The sequence below is a fragment of the Acomys russatus genome, chromosome 14, assembly GCF_903995435.1.
Source record: "Acomys russatus chromosome 14, mAcoRus1.1, whole genome shotgun sequence".
Classification (NCBI taxonomy): Eukaryota; Metazoa; Chordata; class Mammalia; order Rodentia; family Muridae; genus Acomys; species Acomys russatus.
Window position 1 is genome coordinate 30509355 of NC_067150.1, and position 17787 is coordinate 30527141.

A 17787-nucleotide genomic window follows, 5' to 3' on the forward strand; every position below is an offset into this window, starting at 1 on the left:
ACTTACATCAAAAGAATTTTCTCTTCAGTGTTCTGTCCAGTGCAGCCTTCACCTCCTTGTTTCTCAGGCTGTAGATCAGGGGGTTGAGCATGGGGATCACTGTGGTGTAGAACACAGAAGCTACATTCTCCTGGGCCAGGGAGCTAGCTGTGGAAGGCTTTAAGTACATGAATGCGGTGGATCCATAGAACATGCCCACAGCTGCCAAGTGGGAGCTGCAGGTGCTGAAGGCTTTGGACCTGCCCTCAGTGGAGCTGATGCGGAGGATGCTGGAGAGGATGAACGCATAGGAAACGAGTACTGTTAAGCTGGTGACTACAATGTTGAAGCCAGCTAAAAAGAAGACAACCATCTCCACATCATAGGGACTAGAGCAGGAGAGCTTCATGAGGGGGAGGATCTCACAGAAATAGTGCCTGATGAGGTCCTCACAATAGTGTAATTTCAGCATGAGGCCAGTCTCTATGGTTGAGCCAATGAGTCCCATGGCATAGACAAAAGCCACGAGCAGGGAGCAGAGGGCAGGAGACATGATAATGTTGTAAAGCAAGGGGTGGCAGATGGCCACATAGCGGTCATAGGCCATCACAGTGAGCATGTAGCACTCGGCAATGACGAAAACGAGGAAGAAGTAGAGCTGGAACATGCACCCCACATAGGAGATGAGGTTTCTTTGTGACACAAAGTTGACAAGCATTTTGGGGGTAATGACAGAGGAGTAGCAGAGGTCCACAAGTGACAGGTTGCTGAGGAAGAAGTACATGGGGGTGTGAAGCTGTGTGCTGAGTCCAATCAAGGTGATCATGCCCAGGTTCCCCACCATGGTGACCAGATAGATGCCCAGGAAGAGGAGGAAGAGGGGCATCTGGAGGTCTGGCCTGTTAGTTAGCCCCCCGAGGATGAAGTCTGTCACTGTGGAGTGGTTTTCTGCAGCCATTGTGTGTGGGTGGGAATCCTGTGGGGAGGGAGAGAAAGAGCTTGAGAATGGCTGACCTTGTCCTGCTTGGAGCAGCTGGATTTCTGCATTTGACACTTGCAGAGCTAGCCTGGTAATGGCAGGTGCGTATTCTCCACACTGCTGCACTTTGCTGTCAGAACCAGACCCAGATGTTCAGCGATCTTGATGCTGAAAGCTTTGGTCATAGAGCTGTTTTTCTGGACCAGCAGTTTCTTTCTTACATAAACTATCAGGTTTTATTTCATAGCCACTAAATCAGAAAGCTTATGTTTGAGGTCAGGAATCTCTTTCAAAAGTCTCTCTACAGATGCTAGTGTTTTTCCACTCGGTAACTATTTAGTATTTTCGTAGTTCATAACTGTTATCTCATCTTCCAGAACAGTGTTGTAGAAAGCCTCACATATATGTTGGTCAGATATACTGGACCAGAAGGCTGAAGATGATGTTCTAATGTTTTAGAGAGTTATGGGTGACTCTCCAGGCAGCAAACTGTCTCTGTCTTTTTAAATTTTATTTTGGAAGCTGCTAACCTGCACCTCCTGTTTACTCAGGTAATTAATTTTATTCCTTCTCACACCTCTGATGAGGTTGAAGACTAATTAGTTTAGTTTCACAATTAAGCTTGGTTGTTTAGAGGTTAAGATGTATTAGGGTCAAGATAGACGTTTTAACTTGATAGAGATGAGATATGACAGATATTGAGTTACGTTCAGCATTTTGGACTCACAGAGATAGAAAAATGTTTTCTTCAAGGCTTTCAAATACAAACAGCGAAATCACTATAAATGTAACATGAATATAATTCTTGATTGTTCTGTGGTTCTTCTTCCTGTATGTAGTTTATACAGTTTATATGTAAGTGTAGTAATATAAATGTATATGTGAAAAAAAAAAGAAATTAAAAAAGTAATGGGCTTAAATGAGTGCACCACCACTCCTGGCTAAGGTGTTTGTTTGTCAGTACACAGTACTTAGATATTGATTAGTTAAAAAACAAAATACTGTAGGCTTCTCAGTTTTCCACTGGCTAAATTTAAAATATACATATTTTAATGCTGATTTAATTCACATCAACTTTCTGAACTGGATTATTTTATTCCTGTGATGGTTAATGTCAACTTGAGAGCATCTATAGTCACCTAGGAGATGGCCAACTTAGTATGCCTACAGATTTACCTTATATTGCCATTTCTGCTTGGGGTCTAGGATTATGTAAGTAGAGAAAGGGATCAGACATTCACCGTTCTTCATTTCCTAAGTGCCGAATGATATATCCATCTACTTCAAGTCCTTCCTTCCTTGATTTTAAGTCAGGATGACTCTACCATGGAATTGCGAATTAAATAAACATGTCCTTAAGTTGCTTCTGTCACAGTATTTTATCATAAACAAGAAAAGAAATGAAGACAATCCCCTTGGTCAACAATGTACAATGACTATTATTTAATACAATTAAGCTGTTGAAACATTGTGACAACTCCAAACACAGAGCACTGCTTATCGACACTTAAAATTCCTCATATTGCTGTGATATTCTGTACTTAAAGAGTACAGAATGTTTAAAAGCAATAGAAAAAAAAAAAAAAAAGAAAAAGAAAGCTGAGTAAGTCTAGTCATGGTGGTGCATCCAAGAAATGGAGGCAGGAGGATTGTCAAGATTTTGTACATCCTGGATTGTAGAGTAAGATTCTATTTCATAAGACAAATAAACATTAAAATCTCCCTTAAATGCTATCTTTCTATGGTAATAGGAATTGGTGTCTTGCAGTCTCAGTGATTCAAAGCCTTGAGGCCCTAAGGCTGTATGGTCCCAGGCATTTTGGTTGCCAGTGTCACCTGCATTCTGTGACCACCTGGGAGCATTTAGAAGGCATTGATGATTGGAACATATTGGATATGTTCAGAAAACATAATATTATCTTTGGCAAATGTTCCACCATTTGGCAAATGGTTATTAGTAGTTTCAGATGTTAATATCAAAACCCGACACCGTCATGCTTCTAATGGCAAACAGTAGGCACCTGTTATTGTTGCTGGATACATTATTCCATGAATAACCTCTTGTGTTGGAGGATGTACTTCTTTCTTAAATATGTTAGATAGGTTGAACATTTCTACTAGAGAGCAGTGTCATACATCTAAAAAGCTCTGTGTTAAATATGTATGAAGAAGTATTTCTGAGGAAACTGATGTGCCAGGGAGACTTGATCAAATTCACTTTTCTTTTTCTGATTTCTTTCTTTGACACTCATGTGAAGTCCTGGAGTACACACCTGCCTTCTAAGAAATGTGTGATTTGGGCAGGTATGTCCTCCACAACTTAGGTGCATAGAAAAAGAGGAATGCTGCGTAACAGTTTGTCATTTCTTAGAAAATTGAAACACCCAAAGTTGTACACTACCAATATTACTCATATCTTAATAGACACAATTAGGAGTCAGTTAAAGGACGACTGACTCCTGTTCTGTTCTGCATTTATTAAACTCTATTGTGTTGCTTTAGCTCCTCTTTGCTAATCATATTTAACTTACTACAATTAATTTATTAAAATTTGGATCTATATATGAAGTATATTTACAAATTCACTGTGGTTTAAAAATTGAAAGTTGCATTTCAGACCCATTTCTCTTATGAACATTGTTGCAAAAATACTCAGTAAAATACACACAAACCAAATTCAAGAACACATCAAAGATACGGTTCACCATGACAAAGTAGGCTTCATCCCAGTCAATCAGGGATGGTTCAATATATGGAAATCCATCAATGTAATCCACCATATAAACAAACTAAAAGAAAAAACCAGGTGATCATCTCCTTAGATGTCGAAAAAGCATTTCACAAAATCCAGCACCCATTCTTGTTTAAAGTCTTGGAGAGATCAGGGATTCAAGGCACACACCTAAATATAACAAAGGCTATATACAGCAAGCTGATAGCCAACCTCAAATTAAAAGGAGAGAAACTCAAAGAAATTCCACTAAAATCAGGGAGTAGACAAGGCTTCCCACTCTTTCCATATCTCTTCAATATAGTACTTAAATTTCTAGTTAGAGCAATAAGATGACAAAAGGAGATCAAAGGGGATCTACATAGGAAAGGAGGAAGTCAAAGCATCCTTATTTGCAGATGGTATGATACTGTGCATAAGTGACCTCAAAATTCCACCAGAGAGCTCTTACTGCTAACAAACACCTTCAGCAAAGTGGTTGGATACAAAATCAACTCAGAAAGTCAGTAGCCCTCCTGTATATAAATGCAAATGGGCAGAGAAAAAAATTAGGGAAACTATACCCTTCGCTCTAGCCATAAATGTTATAAAGTGTCTTGATATAACTCTAACCAAGCAAGTGAAAAACTTGGAAGAAAAAAAAAAAAAACCTCCAAGTCTCCAAAGAAAGAAATTGGAGAAGATATTAGAACACAGAAAGATCTCCCATGCTCGTGGTTTGGGAGATCAACATAGTAAGAATGGCCATATTACCAAAAGCAATCTACAGATTCAATGCAATCCCTATATAAATATCTATCCAATTCTTTATAGACCTTGAAAGATCAAGTCTCAACTTCATATAGAAAAACAAAAAACTCAGGATAGCTAAAAACAATCCTGTACAATAAAAGATCTTCCAGAGCAATCTCTATCCACGATCTCAAGCTGTACTATAGAGAAACAGTAATAAAAATGTCATGGTACTGGCATAGAAATACTCTGGTTGATGAATGGAGTAAAATCAATGACCCAGAAACAAACCCGTTCACCTAGGGATACTTGATTTTATATGAAGCCAAATCCTTACATTGGAAAAAAAAAAAAAAGATAGCATCTTCAAGAAATGGTGCTGGTCTAACTGAATGTCTACTAGTAGAAAAATACATATAGATCTATATTCATCCCCCTGCACAAAACTAAAGTCAAAGTGGATTAAAGACCTCAACAAAAAACCAGACACACTAAGTCTGTTAGAAGAAAGAGTGAGGAAGAGCCTTGACCTCATTGGCACAGGAGACAACTTCCTGAACAGAACACCAATAGCTCAGGTTCTAAGATCAACAATTAACAATTGGGACCTCATGAAACTGAAAAGCTTCTATAAAGGGAAGGAAACAGTCAACAGAACAAAAGGACAGCCTACTGACTGAGAGAAGATCCTCTCCAACCCTATATCTGACAAAGGGCTAATATCCAAAACATATAACGAACTCAGGAAAGTAAATGCCACCAGACCAAATAATCCAATTAAAAAATGGGATATAGAACTAGAAGGAGAATTCTCAACAGGGGAACATTAAATGGCCGAGAAACACCCAAAGAAATGCTCAATGTCCTTAGTTATCAAGGGAATGCAAATCAAAAGGAGTCTGAGATTCCATCTTACAAAGTCCAGAATGGCTAAGAGCAAAACTACAAATGATAGCACATGCTGGAAAGGATGTGGAGAAAGAGAAAGACCCCTCCATTGCTGGTGGGAGTGTAAACTTCCTCAACCACCATGGAAATCAATCTGGCCCTTTCTCAGAAAGTTGGGACTAGTGCTACCTCCAGACCCAGTCATAGCACTCCTGGGCATATACCCTAATGATGCTCCACCATACAACAAGGACATTTGCTCAACTATGTTCATAACAGCCAGAATATGGAACCAATCTAGATGTCTCTGACCAAAGAATGGATCAAGAAACTGTGGTACATTTACACAATGGAAATACTACTTAGCTATTACAAACAAGAAAGTCCCAGGTAAAGGGATGGAACTAGAAAAGGTAATCCTGAGTGAAGTAATCCAGACCCAGAAAAAAAAAAAAAAAACCCGCATGGTGTATACTCACTTTTAAGTGGATATTAGCCCAACATAGACGTCCTCTAAGGTCCACCCAGCAGGAGATCAGGACGGATACTGGGACTTGCTGCTGGACACTGATGGAACACTGAGAGTGGTATGAAAGAATTGAAGGGCATGGGTGGACCCAGAGTGTTCAGAGAGTCCACAAGGCGACTATAAATGCTGGTAGATCTGGACTCAAGGGGACTTGCACAAACTGTTGCACCAACCACGACCACGGCATGCAGAAAGCCTAGACCCTCTGTTCAGATATTGCCAATGGATAGCTCATTCTTCAAGGTTGTGGGGAGGTCTGACATGAACTCTGGTGCCCCCTATTTGACTACTTCTCTTTGGTGGAGAGGCCTGGCAGCACAAAGGGGAAGAGAAAGCAGGCTATCCAGATGAGACAATAAGTTAAAATAAAAATTCAAAGGTCCCATATATGTATTATACTTATTACAGATTCAGATGAGTAACAACAAACCAACAAAGAAAAATATCAAAAATAAAAAATCCACAAAATATGTGAATATAAAAAGATTCTTATTTAAAATTACGATAAGACATTTCTTACATTACAAAATATTGGTTTTTTGAATGACCCCACAGCCAGAGTTAATAACACACCTTAAGGTCACTTGAGACTGCCCTTTGGTGTGTACTTCACCTGTTTGTTTATCCTGCATAAGAGAACAATGTAGCAATCCACCTTACTTGCCTCCATATAGTCAATGTTTACACCTTAAGCTAACATATACTTGTAGCCTTTTCTTTTCTTTTCTTTACCAATTGTATTTCATACAACATATTATGACCATGTTTTTCTCCTCCCCCAACTCCTCACAGATATTTACTGCCATTGTACCTGCCCAAATTCATGTTCTTGCTCTCAAAAACAAACTAAAACTACCAAAACCTTAAAATCAAAACAAACAAACTCAAATAAGACAAAAAATGCTCAAACAAAATGAAACAAAAAAGCCTCTCTTCCCCCAACCAACCCCACAAACACATGATGCCCATTTGGTGTCAGGTAGGATCTTAAGTTATCACTGCTCCATCACCCTGATTCAAGAGCAATGAGTGTGTGTTTGTAGATGTATTATTGCTGGAATCAGGAAATAGGCAGAAAGTAGTCTTTTAAGATGAGTATCTACCACAAACGTTGGATATGACACTTGGATGTTACTTGATGCACAATGACGTTTGTTACCTGTGTCCACTGGGGTAAGTTGCAGTCAGTGATGTAATCCCTTCTAAGACCCTGTTAAAGTTTCCTGTAAAGTACACCTCATTCCTTCCCCATGTGATGCTTTCTGTGCTGCTCAATAAAAGAGAGACAAAGCCCTCCGTTAGTGATGGAAATCTAGACACACAAAGACAGTTTCATAAGACAGCCTTCAGGCAGGCATTGATTCAGACTCACACAACAGACAGAAATGGCAAAAGACACAGAGAGCAAGGTAGAGAATTTGAGTCTGGGCACCCTTTTGGCTAAATGACACCAAGGGGAATGAAGTGCTTTGATTTCTTTCTTTTCTTATTTGGATATTGTGTATTATTAGTGATGTCAAGTTTATTGTTAACGTATTAAATCTATGTAACCCATGTCTGAAACAAAACAATATGTAAACCTTTGTATAGGATTTAAAAACTGTTATATCATTTGATTCCTTTAAGCTGACATTCTCAGGTGTAAGAACAGGTCTTTAACTCCTTAGGTTGTGTTCTGAAGACAGGAAAATTACATTGCTAATTAAGTTTTATATGTTAAATTCTTATTGGTAGTGAATTTAGGTTTATAGTAATAAGTATTTGGCACATATACTATCTTTTAAATATTTCCTTTATTATTAAAGATCAATTATCTTCTAGATACAAACGATTAAGGAAATCCTACTAAGCTCCTTTGAATTAACCTCAGCTTCTGGAAGCAACATGAAGTATGGTAACTCTGCCATCAACAACCATTCTCCTGGGTTAGGTTGCTTTGATCGATGAAGGACACAGTGGACACCATTCACCGAGTGCTGTGACAATGAGAGAACCTTTGAGTATGGGAGCCTACAGAACCTTGATTAAAAATCTCATTTCTGTAGACTTTTAGTTATATAAAAATACAGCCACATGCCATGTGTTTCCTGTATGTTATCAGTACTATGACCTCTACACTTACCAAGCCTGTGGAGGTTCAGTGTTGTTGTCGATGAGAACACAGCACACAGTCGCCAAGGCACTTGGGGAAGAAGAAAAACACACATATGATTGGAAACGTACTGTACAAAAGAGAAGAGATAATTGAAGAAAGATTTTTCTTAAAAAGTTATTCAAGTGTGAAATTAAATACCTTTGTGGAAGGGAAGTGACAACCAGCCCCCTGGACACTTTAGTGGGTGCCTTCAGTCTCAACAATTAGCAAATGCTAAAAGCAGGGTGTATATGTAGTTATATCTAGTGCTAAATTTCCTCAAGGGGCCTAGCACCATTAGGACAAAGAAACCATCATGATTGTGACGCACGAGTCCTGTTTACATAGGTATATACAGAACATCTCCTGGGAGGAGTCACATGGGGATTGTGTGCTCTCTAAAGGAGTGATTAGTCTTGGCTTGTACCTGCTCTGTGCTCCCCACTCCCATCTGTGTTAGTTTCCCTCTCTGAGGTAGAGTTATGTTGATGGAAACTTAGAATGTAACTTGAGTATTGGAATAATTTAGTACCAAGAGTTATTTCACTATGTGATTATCGCCACCATTATTACCATCAGCAATACTAAGGCACGCATCACTACTTTAGTCACTACCAGCAACAGTACCCATGGTTACTGCCATGAGATTCGTTGCACATCACTACTAAGTGATCATGCAGGGAGCAACATCAACTAGCTTTAAAATAGTTACTTTGTAGTGTTTTGAAACAATCTCAAAGATTTTACTAAAACAAACTGACTATTTTTAGTATAGGAATGCTAAACTTGTAAAGATGGTTAATCCATCCTTGCTTGCTGCTCTACCTGTAGATTGGTTGTAGAGGAGATGAGACTGGAAAGTATTTGAATGTGGACTGTAACAGTGTGCATTTGTAGATGCTTATTAAGTGGGAGATGTGTTCCTAAGAAAATTTGTACCTCCAGAATATACTGGAGGCTGGAGAGATGGCTCAAGTGTTCGGAGAGCTTCCAGAGAGCCTGATTTTGGGTCTAGAACCTGTGTTGCGTGGCTCCCAAGCACCTGTACCTGGTTTCTTCTATTGGACTTCATGAATGCATGAACTTATGTACACACATAGACACACACACACACAAAAACACACACTAATGAAAAAATAAAAATATATTCAGTGTAATAAGAACTGTGAAATTATTTATATTGCAGAGTTTTAAATTGAAATTTTTATTTGGTGATAACTGCAGATTATCCCTAGCTACGCTAAGCAATACAAGGAGATCCAGGCTGCATCTTATTGGTTGTTTTACTGAATTTACCATCTTGCAAAGTGATATCACATTCTCAAATCCATGATATGAACAGTAAAATAGTTTATTGACTTCATTATTGTCTCCTGGTTTAACTTTATTTTTTTTTATGTGTTTTTGCTTTGTTCTGTGTAATTTAACTAACTGGATCAAGTGTTTGGATCTACCAGTACTGTGTGTGTGTATGTGTATACCTATATATATATATACATATATATATATGAATTTTATTAGCTATTTGTATTAAAAAATGAAATCATAAAATTGGAAAGAAGCTGAATTTTATTGATCTGCAAATAAAGTAAAATAATGAATAGTTACAGAAAAAAATTGAACAATATTGCATTAAGTAAGGTGACCCAGGCTTAGGAAGACACACAGTGCATGTTCTCTCCCACACACTGATCCTCATTTCTAAGGTTTATGTATGTGCATTTTGGTGGTAGTGAGAGTATATAAAGGCCAGGTCAACCAGAAAGACAGACATGAGAGGGGGAAAGAGGCTTCAAGTTAGCAGAAGGCAAATAGCATTATGTTATGAAGAGAAGGGGTAATACTGGGAAAAAGGTTTGAATGGACATGGGGCGAGGAGGGATGGGGGTGAGGAGGGATGGCGCACAGGCTCAACCAAAACTGAGTAATTATTTAACTGCCCAAAGGAATCTGGTGTTCTGGCTAGTTTTATATTAAACTATAGCTAGAGTCATTAGAGATGAAGGAACCTCAACTGAGAAAAAGCCTCCATCAGATCCACGTGTAAGGTATTTTCTTAATTAGTGATCGATGGTGGTAAGACCAGCCTATTGTGGCTGTTGCCATCCCTGAGCTGAACAAGCCATGTGAAGCAAGCCAGTAAACAGTATCCCTTCATGGCCTCTACCTCAGCTTCTACCACCAGGTCCCGCCCTGTTTGAGTACCTGTCCTGACTTCTTGGTGATGAACAATGCTGGGGAGGTGAGAGCCAAATAAACTCTTTTCTCCCCAACTTGCTTTTGGATCATGGTATTTCAATGGAGCAATAGAAACCCTAACTAAAGTACCAAGTAATACTTAAGTTAATTAGGCATAGAGACAAACAAAGCCCTCCCACTTATATAATCTTCATTTATTAAGTCTTAGAATAATAATTTGATTTTCTGTTATCATTATATCAGATCTGTTATTTCTCTCTAGTCTCATTATAAACTCATCAGTTTAAACATATTTTATATAGTTTAATCTATTGATATTATTTTATTTTATTAATATGTTTTTTAATCTTTGCATTTGGATCCCTCTTCAGTTTTTTCCTACATACTTTCTGACCCAGAAATAGCCTTCCTTGTTGTCAGATGTGACAAGACAGCAATTTTTATTATATATTTTATTCTTTGCACCTGAAATCAACAATTTCTCTAAGAAACTTGCCGTCTTTTCTTTCAATGATGAACCGATATTTCAGAAACAGATGCTTGGCGCTTGAGGACCATTGTCTCTGGATTCATTATGGACCTAAGTCTCTTCCAGCAGAGGGAGTAACTAGGAATCACATTGTTCTAAAATGATGTCTTCCTTCCTCCCTAACTTTCTTCATCTTTTTCTCTGTCCTGCCCTCCCTCTCTCTTTCCCTCCTTCTCTCCTTCCCTCCTTCTCTCCTTCCCTCTGTCCTTCCCTCTGTCCTTCACTTTCTCCCCTCCTTTTTCATTCCCTTTTTGCTTCCTTATTTAATTTTCTCTTTTGAAATAAAAAAATGCTCACTAGCATCACCAGGCTATGTTTCGTTGTTCATTCTGGGACATTGTGTGTGAGTATGATGCTTCTTCTGTATATTTCATTTCAATTTATATACCAAGAAAAGTACTATTGTTTGATGTATGCCTTAATTTATATTTGTTTTTTGAGATTTCTACTCCATGTCAATTAGAGCTTTTTTAAATCCTAACATTTAAGTTATTTATTCGTATATCTTCATTTCAATATTTTCTTCTTTTCAGCTTGTATTTACCCCAATGGTGTCTTTATTTTTTTCCCATTGCTTCTTGTTTTAACCTGATTTAAAATTTTCCTGTATTTGTAATAGTTTTATGAGTTCTATGTAATTTTTGAGTTTTTCAAAATCTCAGTTTCTTGCTGTTTTATACATTATTTTGTTTTGTGTAATGTATTTGGCTCATTTAAAGTAATACTATTATATTTGTCTTTGAGCTTATGTTTATGCCTTCTTTTGTATCTACCCATTTTTGTTCTATAAGTGCTGTGTGTGTTTTTTTTCCTGTAAACAATTTATTGGATTTTCTCAACATAACAAATGAGAGACCAAATTCTCAATGACATAACATATTTTTTTCCTGTTGCTGTGATCGAGGGCAAAAAGGTATATCCTAGTTCATGATTAAAGTCTATCACCTCAGGGAAGCCAAGGTAGACAGAATTTGAAGCAGATGGTCACAACTGAAAACCAGGCTGGATGAATGCAGCTCTAACCCTTCTCTATTTATATTGTCCATGATGTGATGTAGATGGTGGAGTCATCCACAATGGTGACACCTTCCCGTATCAATTAACTTAACCAAGCTATTTCCTTATAGGTATGCTCAGCAGCCTTCTCACAGGTGATGTTAGATTTCAGCAAGTTAGTAATTAATATTAAACTTCAAAACTTCCCCCATCAACCTGACACCCAAACACACCATAACTTTCTACCCCTTAGTGTCATAAGTTCACGACAACTTTATAATGTAATATATTCAGTCCAGTATAAAAGGTTCCTATAGCCACTAAAAGTTACAATGATTTAGAGGTCAAACTCTAGTAAAACAAAAAGTAATTTACATGCCAAAATATAATTGTACAGACTAAACATTCCTATTCCAAAATGAAAGAATCAGTGTACAGCAAAGAGATGATCTGATCAAAACTAAACCAAAACCCTGCAGGGAAAACACCAGCCCATCTCTAGCATTTAGACCTTGTGGTGAAATCATGAGCTGCAAAAGGCCCCAATCCTCCCCCTGCAGCCAGCAAAACCTCTCAGTTAGGCAGCTGTTAGACACATTTGCAGCAGCACTCCACTCCCCAACCGTCACCATTTGAAGAATGTTCCTTGGCCCTTGTACCTGTAATATCCTAGATTATTTTTTACTTCACATCTGGCTTTACCTTGACTGTTTCAAGTGGTGGCCTCTCAGGCCATCCTTGTAGGGACTCCAACTGTGCCACGCTTTAGTTGCTTTCCAGGATGCCTCCAATCGTGTGTCTTTCATGCCTTCAAAACCACTCTCATGTGGATGCTATTGCTACTTTTTCTGAAAACATGAAGTGCCACTTGGAGTGGCATATTTGGAATACACTTTTCTCATCCTGTGTGCTTACCCAAGAGAAATACTTTCACAGGCAGCTGTTTTTGAGGAACAATGAACCCATTCAGTGTAGGATTTCTTACTTTAGATGAATTTTGATTTCCAAAATGGAGCCTCTGCACAGTGGAGTTTTGGCCTCAGGACACTTTTCTTTTTAAAAACAATCATCTCAGAGCAATGCAAGAAAAAGGTTTCTCTTTAGCAGTGTCTATAACAATTACAACTGCTTTCTCAATAACAATCTGAATGCTCCCCTGTTTTGAAATTTCCTCAGGTTCTTGTGATATAGACAAAATGAAACAATGTTCTTGGCCAAAACATTACACAAACAACCCCCCCACCCACTTCGTGATAGAATTCTTGTTTTATTCTGAAACCCCATGAGCCAGGATCCTATTGCTTTTTTCCCCTCTCAGCATTCTTCCAAGTTCCCAACAGAATGGCCTACTCACCTTGGCTTCCAGCACTCAAATGCCTTTCCAACCCTATGTTGTAAATACTTTTATGTTTATACCACAGAATCGTTTCTATGACCTGAGATGATCAGTTTTGTCCCAGCAACAGTGTCACATTTAAGCACCAATTTTGGTCTCAATTAATTATTTATTCCTGTGATTAAAACATTCTATCAAGTGTCACTTAATGGAGAAAGGGTATATTCAGTTTCACATTTGAACAGTGTGGTGTATCATGGAAGGAAGGCAGCAGGAGCTTGAAGCTAATGGTCACACTGAATTCATAATTGGAAAGAAGAAACTGAGAAATGCTTACTGCTTTTCAGGAACTTTTTCACTGATGTAGCCCAGAATCCTAGCCAGATGATGATGCCACCCACAGTTGGTTAGGTCTTCTCATCTCAATTAATGTAGCTAAGACCATGCCTCATAGCCATGGCCAAAGGTCTCTTTCCAGGTGTCTGTACATCCTGTCAGGTTGAGCATTATTACAACAGCAATACAAATTTTCAAACTTAGAAATCATATGTCTATTTTCATCCCACTATTAAGCTAGACATCAAGAACAGAAATGTAATTAAAACTTTAAAAACGATGTTAACTTCTTTAGCAGCCATGGAAATGCAAATTAAAGCTGCTTTGGAATTTCTATTCCAGTCAAAATGTTTAGGGTCAAGAAAACAACTGGCTCAAAAAAAAAAAAAAAAAAAAAAAAAAAAAAACAAGGATTCCTGTATTCCAAGATGGCAGCGACAAGGACGAGCTGTGCCTGATCTGCAGGGAAGAGGTAGCAAGGGCTATTGGAGGCTGTGGTTTACTGCAGGAGCTGGAGATCACTGGGCGAGAGTGGCCTGCACAGCGCGGACGATGGGCCCATGGGCAGGTCTGACCTCCTTCCATCCCGTGGCAAGCTGAGGAGGGCAGACTAGTCTCCATAGCCTGGATGGACTGGCCTGCGAGCTGGGAACTGTGACCATTCTCTGCAGTGTGAATTCAGTGATTGAGACTGGAATCGTCCAGGCAGTGAACCGTCAGAGCTCCTGGCCTGGGGAAATTGCTGGGAAATGGGTGGACCTGTCCTCAGCGCCCGCCCCCCCCCACACCCTGTGCCAGTCCATGGAAGGCCCTAGTGTTACACAGGGACCCAGAGGGCTGCAGATGCTTTGACAGGACTCAGAGCATGGTCTGAGACCTGAGACAGTGTCGGGAAACACAGACAGGTCAAACATCAGAGCTCCTGGCCTAGGGAGGTCTCGGGGAAGTGGGGGCAACTGTCTTCAGACCCCCTCCACCAGCCCCGCTCCAGTCTGCAGAAAGCCCCGGTGCAACTCAGGGGCCCAGAGGTCTGTCAATGCTGTGACCAGTCTCAGCATGTGGTCTGGGTCCTGAGACCCTACCATGAACCACAGACCAGTGGAGCATCAGAGCTCCTGGCCTAGGGAAATCTCGGGGAGACAGAGAGTGGGGCTGGCCTCAGACCTCTCCACCTGCCCTGCACCAGTCCCCGGAGAGCCATGGTGCCACACGGGGACCCAGAAGGCTGTGAACACTTTGGCTGGACTCAGCACAATCTGAGATCCAGAAGCGTGACCCATGGACTAGGGGAGCTGTGGATCACTGGCTGGGAGAGACCTGCACTGCGGGTCTGGCCTCCTGCCATCCAGCACCACACTGCGGAGGGCAGACCAGCCTCCACAACCTGGACGGGGGCCTGTGCTGGGAAGTGTGGCCGTGCTCGGCAGTTCAAATTCAGTAAATGGTACTATAATCATGCTGGCAATGAAACATCAGAGCTCCTGGCCTAGGGAAATCTAGGGAAAATGGGTGGATCTGTCCTCAGACCCCCTCCATCAGCCCCACACCAGTCCACAGAAAGCCCCGGTGCTACACGGGGGCCCAGAAGGCTGTAGCAACTTTGGCCAGACTCAGTACATGGTCTGAGACCTGAGACACTACCAGGAACCACAGATCAGTGTAGCACCAGAGCTCCTGGCTTAGAGAAATCTTGAGAAAATGGGTGAATCTGTCCTCAGATTCCCTCTACCGGACACCAGAAGCTATCTCCCAAAATCAGAGATGGCAAGATGACTGAAGGCCAGCTTAAAATCATAAACAAACAAACAAACAAACAAAGAAACCTCAAACAATATGGCATCTCCAGATGCCAGCTATCCCAAAGAAAGCAACTAGGAGAACTCAAACACAACTGAAATACAAGAAAATGACCTTAAGTCCTTAGTAATGAGGATGATAATGGAGGAAACAAACAAAATACATAACCAAATGCAGGAAGACATAGCCAGACAGGTGGAAGACATAAAAGAGGCCTATAGAGAGGCACTGGAACAAATTCAGGAAAATACAAACAACCAGATGAAGGAAATCAATAAAACAGTTTAAGCTCTGAAGGCCTATAAAGAGGCAATGGCGGAAACTCAGGACTATACAAACAATCAGACGAAAGAAATCAATAGAACAGTTCAAGATCTGAAGATGAAAATGGATACAATTATAAAGACACAGTCAGAAGAAAAATGGGAATGAGAGAGCATAGAGACAAAGGAGAGCAACACAGAGGTGAGCTTTTCTAACAGAATCCAATAGATGGAGGAACAAATCTCAGGTCTAGAAGATACAATCATAGATCTTGAAGCAACCATTAACGAAAATGCTAAATCTGAAAAATTCCTGACACAAGACATGCAAGAAATTAAGGACACCATGAAAAGAAGAAACCTGAGAATAAGAGGCATCGAGGAAAGAAGATGCCAGACTCCAAGGCCCTGCTATGGTTAACAAAATCATAGAAGAAAAATTCCCCAATTTAAAGAGCTAGATGCTTATAAACACAGGAGAGGCCTACAGAACACCAAATAGAATAGACCAGAAAAGAAAAACTTCGCGCCACATAATAATCAAAACATAAAATATACAGAACAAAGAAAAATATTAAAAGCTCCAAGAGAAAAGGGTCAAGTGACATTTAATGGCAAATCTAATAGAATCAAACCCAACTTCTCAGCAGAGAACATAAAAGCCAAAAGGGACTGGACAGGGGTCCTGCAAACCCTAAGAGACCACAGATTCCAGGCCAGACTACTACACCCAGTGAAACTATCAATGACAATTGACAGAGAAAACAAAATATTCCATGATAAAAAGAAATTCAAAGAGTATCTATCCACAAACCTGGCCTTACAGAAGTTATCATCTTCATTATGAAGGCTTTGAGGTCATTTTCTTGTGTTTCAATTGTGTTTGAGTTCTCAGGGTTGATTTCTTTGAAACAGCTTGAGATTTGGTTTTTGTTGTTTGTGGTATTACACTGGTCTTTAGTCATCTTGCGGTCTCTGACATTGGGAGGTAGTTTTTTGTGTCCTTCCCTGGATTGGGCAGGTGACCTGGTTTCAGCTCCAGGGGACTTTACTCCACACCCTGGCCTCCCCACTGGGTCAGCAGAGGCCGGTGCTGGTGTACTACAGCCCAAGGATCAGTTTGAGGTAGTATATATAAACCCGGTTATTCTTTCTTTGGCTGGTCATTGAAAACCCTGCTATCAGACACTGAGGTTTTGGGGGCCTAGGCTCATTCCACCCTAGAGAGCCAGAACCCCTGCTGGCTTGTGGGGGTTGGCTAGGAATCTGCCTAATTTGTCCAGGCTGTGGGGCCTAGGTTCAGTCCTGCTTAAGAGAGCAGATACTGCCCACTGGCCTGTGGGAGGTGTCTGGGCTTCTCTGCTTGATCCCTTCAGGCTGGTTCAGTCCCTTCTCTGTAGCAGTAGCTTCATCTGATTTCTGCATTTCTGGTTTCTGCTCCTGTAAAGTTAGGATCTGGGGGTGGGGATTAGGGAGAAAGGGTTTGACCCATGTGGGTGGGTCAGTAATGAGTTCCTTCCAGATGACAATATAAGGCACCTGGTCTGGGTGTCCTGGGGACCCAATGACAAAAATAACCTGCTCAATGGCCACAGTGGTTCTTAGGTCAAATGTCCCTGTGGCTGGCCAGCTGACTCCGAAGGAAGGTCATTCAGAGAAGCAAAATGTGATCATTTTTCCTTTCTTAAAATGAGTGACATATTATGAGTCCTAGTTCTGACATCAGTCCAATGGTCCATAATGACAGTTAAAGGGGTAGACTCTGTCTGTCCCATGTACAAAAGGATTGTTAGTCCCAGTTCACAGGCAAACAGGAAAGCAAACAGACTGATACAGAGCCGCTACTGTCGCTGGTGGGGTTAGGGATGGCGAGAAGAACTAGACCAGTGGACAGAGGCTCAGATTATATTCAGCTGCCCAGTGCCCACTTATGGAGAGGAGTAGAGTTGTCCCGACTCGGTCCAAGAGATCTGAGGCTTCCTTCAGATTTCTGCATTTGAGGCATCAGTGGCCAGTCTTCCTGCTGCTCATGACACAGGCAACAGACAACAATCAATCAATCAGACAGCCTGCTGCTGCCATGGGCAATGTATTTCAAAACCAGAAGGACGGCAACACTGCCAGGTGCTTGCTGCTTCCTTACCAGAAAGAGTAGAGTCCACTGCACTCTCTCCAGAAACAATCCCAGACTGACAGATAGCCCTCCTCTGCTGGTGGAGGAAAGATCAGAGCAGTATGGCAAGAGAAAAGAACCAAAATTCAGAACGGCACGATCTGCCAGAAGCCAAACTCAAAGCACCCTATCCCGTAACCTGGCTCTGTCTGAAAACAAGGCACAAACCGAGTCTACACGCAATTA

The 17787-nt window shown here is 40.5% G+C and overlaps 1 protein-coding gene across 1 annotated transcript; it reads right to left on the reverse strand.

Annotated features, from left to right (window-relative positions):
* Window positions 1–7: 7 nt before the first annotated feature.
* Window positions 8–937, reverse strand: LOC127197989 (olfactory receptor 151). Its single transcript, XM_051155794.1, has one exon. The coding sequence runs from the start codon at window positions 935–937 to the stop codon at window positions 8–10; it is 930 nt and encodes a 309-aa protein (XP_051011751.1).
* Window positions 938–17787: the final 16850 nt, after the last annotated feature.